This window comes from Bison bison, unplaced genomic scaffold (assembly GCF_000754665.1).
Source record: "Bison bison bison isolate TAMUID 2011002044 unplaced genomic scaffold, Bison_UMD1.0 scf7180017864340, whole genome shotgun sequence".
NCBI lineage: Eukaryota > Metazoa > Chordata > Mammalia > Artiodactyla > Bovidae > Bison > Bison bison.
Genome location: NW_011494912.1, coordinates 5,493,278 through 5,495,647, shown reverse-complemented (window position 1 = coordinate 5,495,647; position 2,370 = coordinate 5,493,278). Strand labels below are relative to the sequence as shown.

Below are 2,370 nucleotides of genomic sequence, written 5' to 3'. Positions count from 1 at the left end.
ATGGAGTGGCGGTAGCGGCCTGACACGGGGCCAGTGGTACCACCGCTGAGGCACTGATGGCAAGAGCAGGCCACCCCCGTGTGGCCCGGCGGGGCGATGACGGTGGTCACTGGGTACGGGGGCCCCGCCTGGCGCCGCACGCTCCGGCAGAAGCTGGAAGTCTTGTTGGTCTGCGTGTGGGTGGCATAGTTGACGGTGTAGTTGTACCCCAGGGGCGCCAAGTCCACGAGCTGGTTGCCCTGGGCCACCTGCTGCTCCAGGTAGTCGCAGACGCTGGCCTCGTAGGCCGTCCAGGAGTTGTCGTCACCCAGCCACTCCCAGACGATGCCCCGGCCGGGGGCTGAGTGCTGCGCGAACAGGTGCCTCCGCACGGCCCGCATGGTGCCTGTTAAACGGAGGGACGCACATCAACAGCTCATCTGCCGCCCTCACCACCCTCAAACCAGGCGCTTTAAAGTCCTCTTTGTTCCCTACAACCAACATAACATAATGTGGTCACAGTATACACACATGGGTCATGCTGCTGTCTGACCTAAAGGCTGACACTGATGACTCTCTCCAAATCTGGGATGAAAGGCAGAGTGCACTCTCTGTGCAAAGAAACTGCGGACCAAAGGGGTGAAGTGGCAGAGGGGGACCGGCCTTTCTCAGCTGGACTAGGGGACGCTGGACGCTGGGGTCAAAGACCAGCTGTGGCTCAGACCCGACGAGGCCTCTCAAGACACTCCTAATGACGAAACCTGTGTGGGCTGACCGAAGACACCAAAACAAAATGTCTGAAGAAGACAAAGCCATCTGTAATCCAAGCACCGAGAGGAAAGCACGCTTCGTAGACTGAGATATATTCCTGCCCGTCCAGTCTTCTAAGCACGTACGCTTAGGTGCAGCTGAGAATCACAGCGAAAACCTTTCCTGTTTCCATGTGCTATGCTGTAGGTAATTCTTAGGTCTCTAAGACTCTGTGAAACTCATTAACTTTTTTTGTTTTGTTTTTTTGGCCCCACGGCATGTGGGATCTTAGTTCTCCCACCAGGGATGAAACCTGTGACCCCTTGCAAAGTGGAAGTGCAGAGTCTTAACCAATGGACAGCCAGAGAAGTCCCAGAAACTCATTAACTTTTACAGACTTTTCTTACACGGATGTACCTGGATTCCCTTGGACTTCTCAGGTAGCAACTATTAGGAAACACCTGTGGTTACCTTATATGAATAAACCAAATTGCATGATTATGGAAAGGAGAAAGGAAAAAATCGATTTGGGCCATGCTTCCAACAGTACTTGCCAAAAGATGATCACTGCGATTACCCTCTACCTACTCTCCTGACCTCAGCAGTCAGAGCAATACATTTAACCCCCAAATCAGATGACGTCACTCTTCTGCCCAAATCCTCCTGGGCCTCCTCCTTTTAGAAGAAAAGCTGAAGTCCCTTCAAGGGTCAGAAAAGCCCTGCATGAGCTGCCCCTGCCCCTGGCCTGTGCCTGGCCCTTCCTGGTGACCAGGCCACGCAAGCTCTAACTTCAGAATAACCTCTCCCTACACTTTACACACCCTCATAAACACTCACTGACCCAACCATACATGGGTCACGAATTATTTATCTTGCTCGCTATCTTTCTTGGTGACTGCAAATGTCATGAGGGCCGGGACTTTTATCTGCATCTGCTGCCTGGAAGCCTGAGTCCTCACACCCCCAAGGAGGCTGCTATGGGATCAGAGCTGGATTCTTCAGGCTGGGCACCAGTGCGTTTGGGGCCAACAGTTCCTTGTCGTGGGGCCAGTCCTGTATGCTGTAGGATGTTTATTTTGTAGCATCCCAGGCCTCTACCCACTAGATGCCAGTAGCACCCACCCCACAGTCCTGACTGTCAAAAATGTCCCCACACGTTGCCCAGTGTACCAGGAGACAAAGTCACCCTCGGCTGAGAACCACTGATTTGGAGGGACAGGCACAGCTCTGGGAAGAAGCTGGCGGCCCCATTCTCGGTAACACTGATCACTGCTACTGCAGCTGGTCAGTCACCTCAGTCGTGTCCAACTCTTTGCAACCCCATGCACTGTAGCCCACTAGGCTCCTCTGTTCATAGAATTCTCCACACAAGGACACTGGAGTGGGTTGCCATGCCCTCTTCCCGGGAATCTTCCCGACCCAGGGATTGAACCCAGGTCTCCTGCATTGCAGGTGGATTCTTTACCACTGAGCCACTGGGGAAGCCCATACTATTAATATAAACGTAGGAAAGAAAGAAACATGAGTGCACAGCAACGTGAAGTGACCCGCCCAGGTGACACGACTGTCCTTCAGGAGCCAGAACTCATCACCAGGCCCTCTCCCTAGCACGGTGTGCCACGCCCACGCTGGCTGGCCTGC

The 2,370-nt window shown here is 53.9% G+C and overlaps 1 protein-coding gene across 1 annotated transcript in view; it reads right to left on the bottom strand.

Moving 5' to 3' along the window:
* DTX2 (deltex 2, E3 ubiquitin ligase) overlaps positions 1-2,370 on the bottom strand; it is a 36,712-nt gene that overhangs the window by 20,149 nt on the left and 14,193 nt on the right. Inside the window, exon 3 of the mRNA XM_010854357.1 lies at positions 4-385. Coding sequence (XP_010852659.1) covers positions 4-385 — 382 coding nt within the window. The remainder of the gene's footprint in view (positions 1-3; positions 386-2,370) is intronic.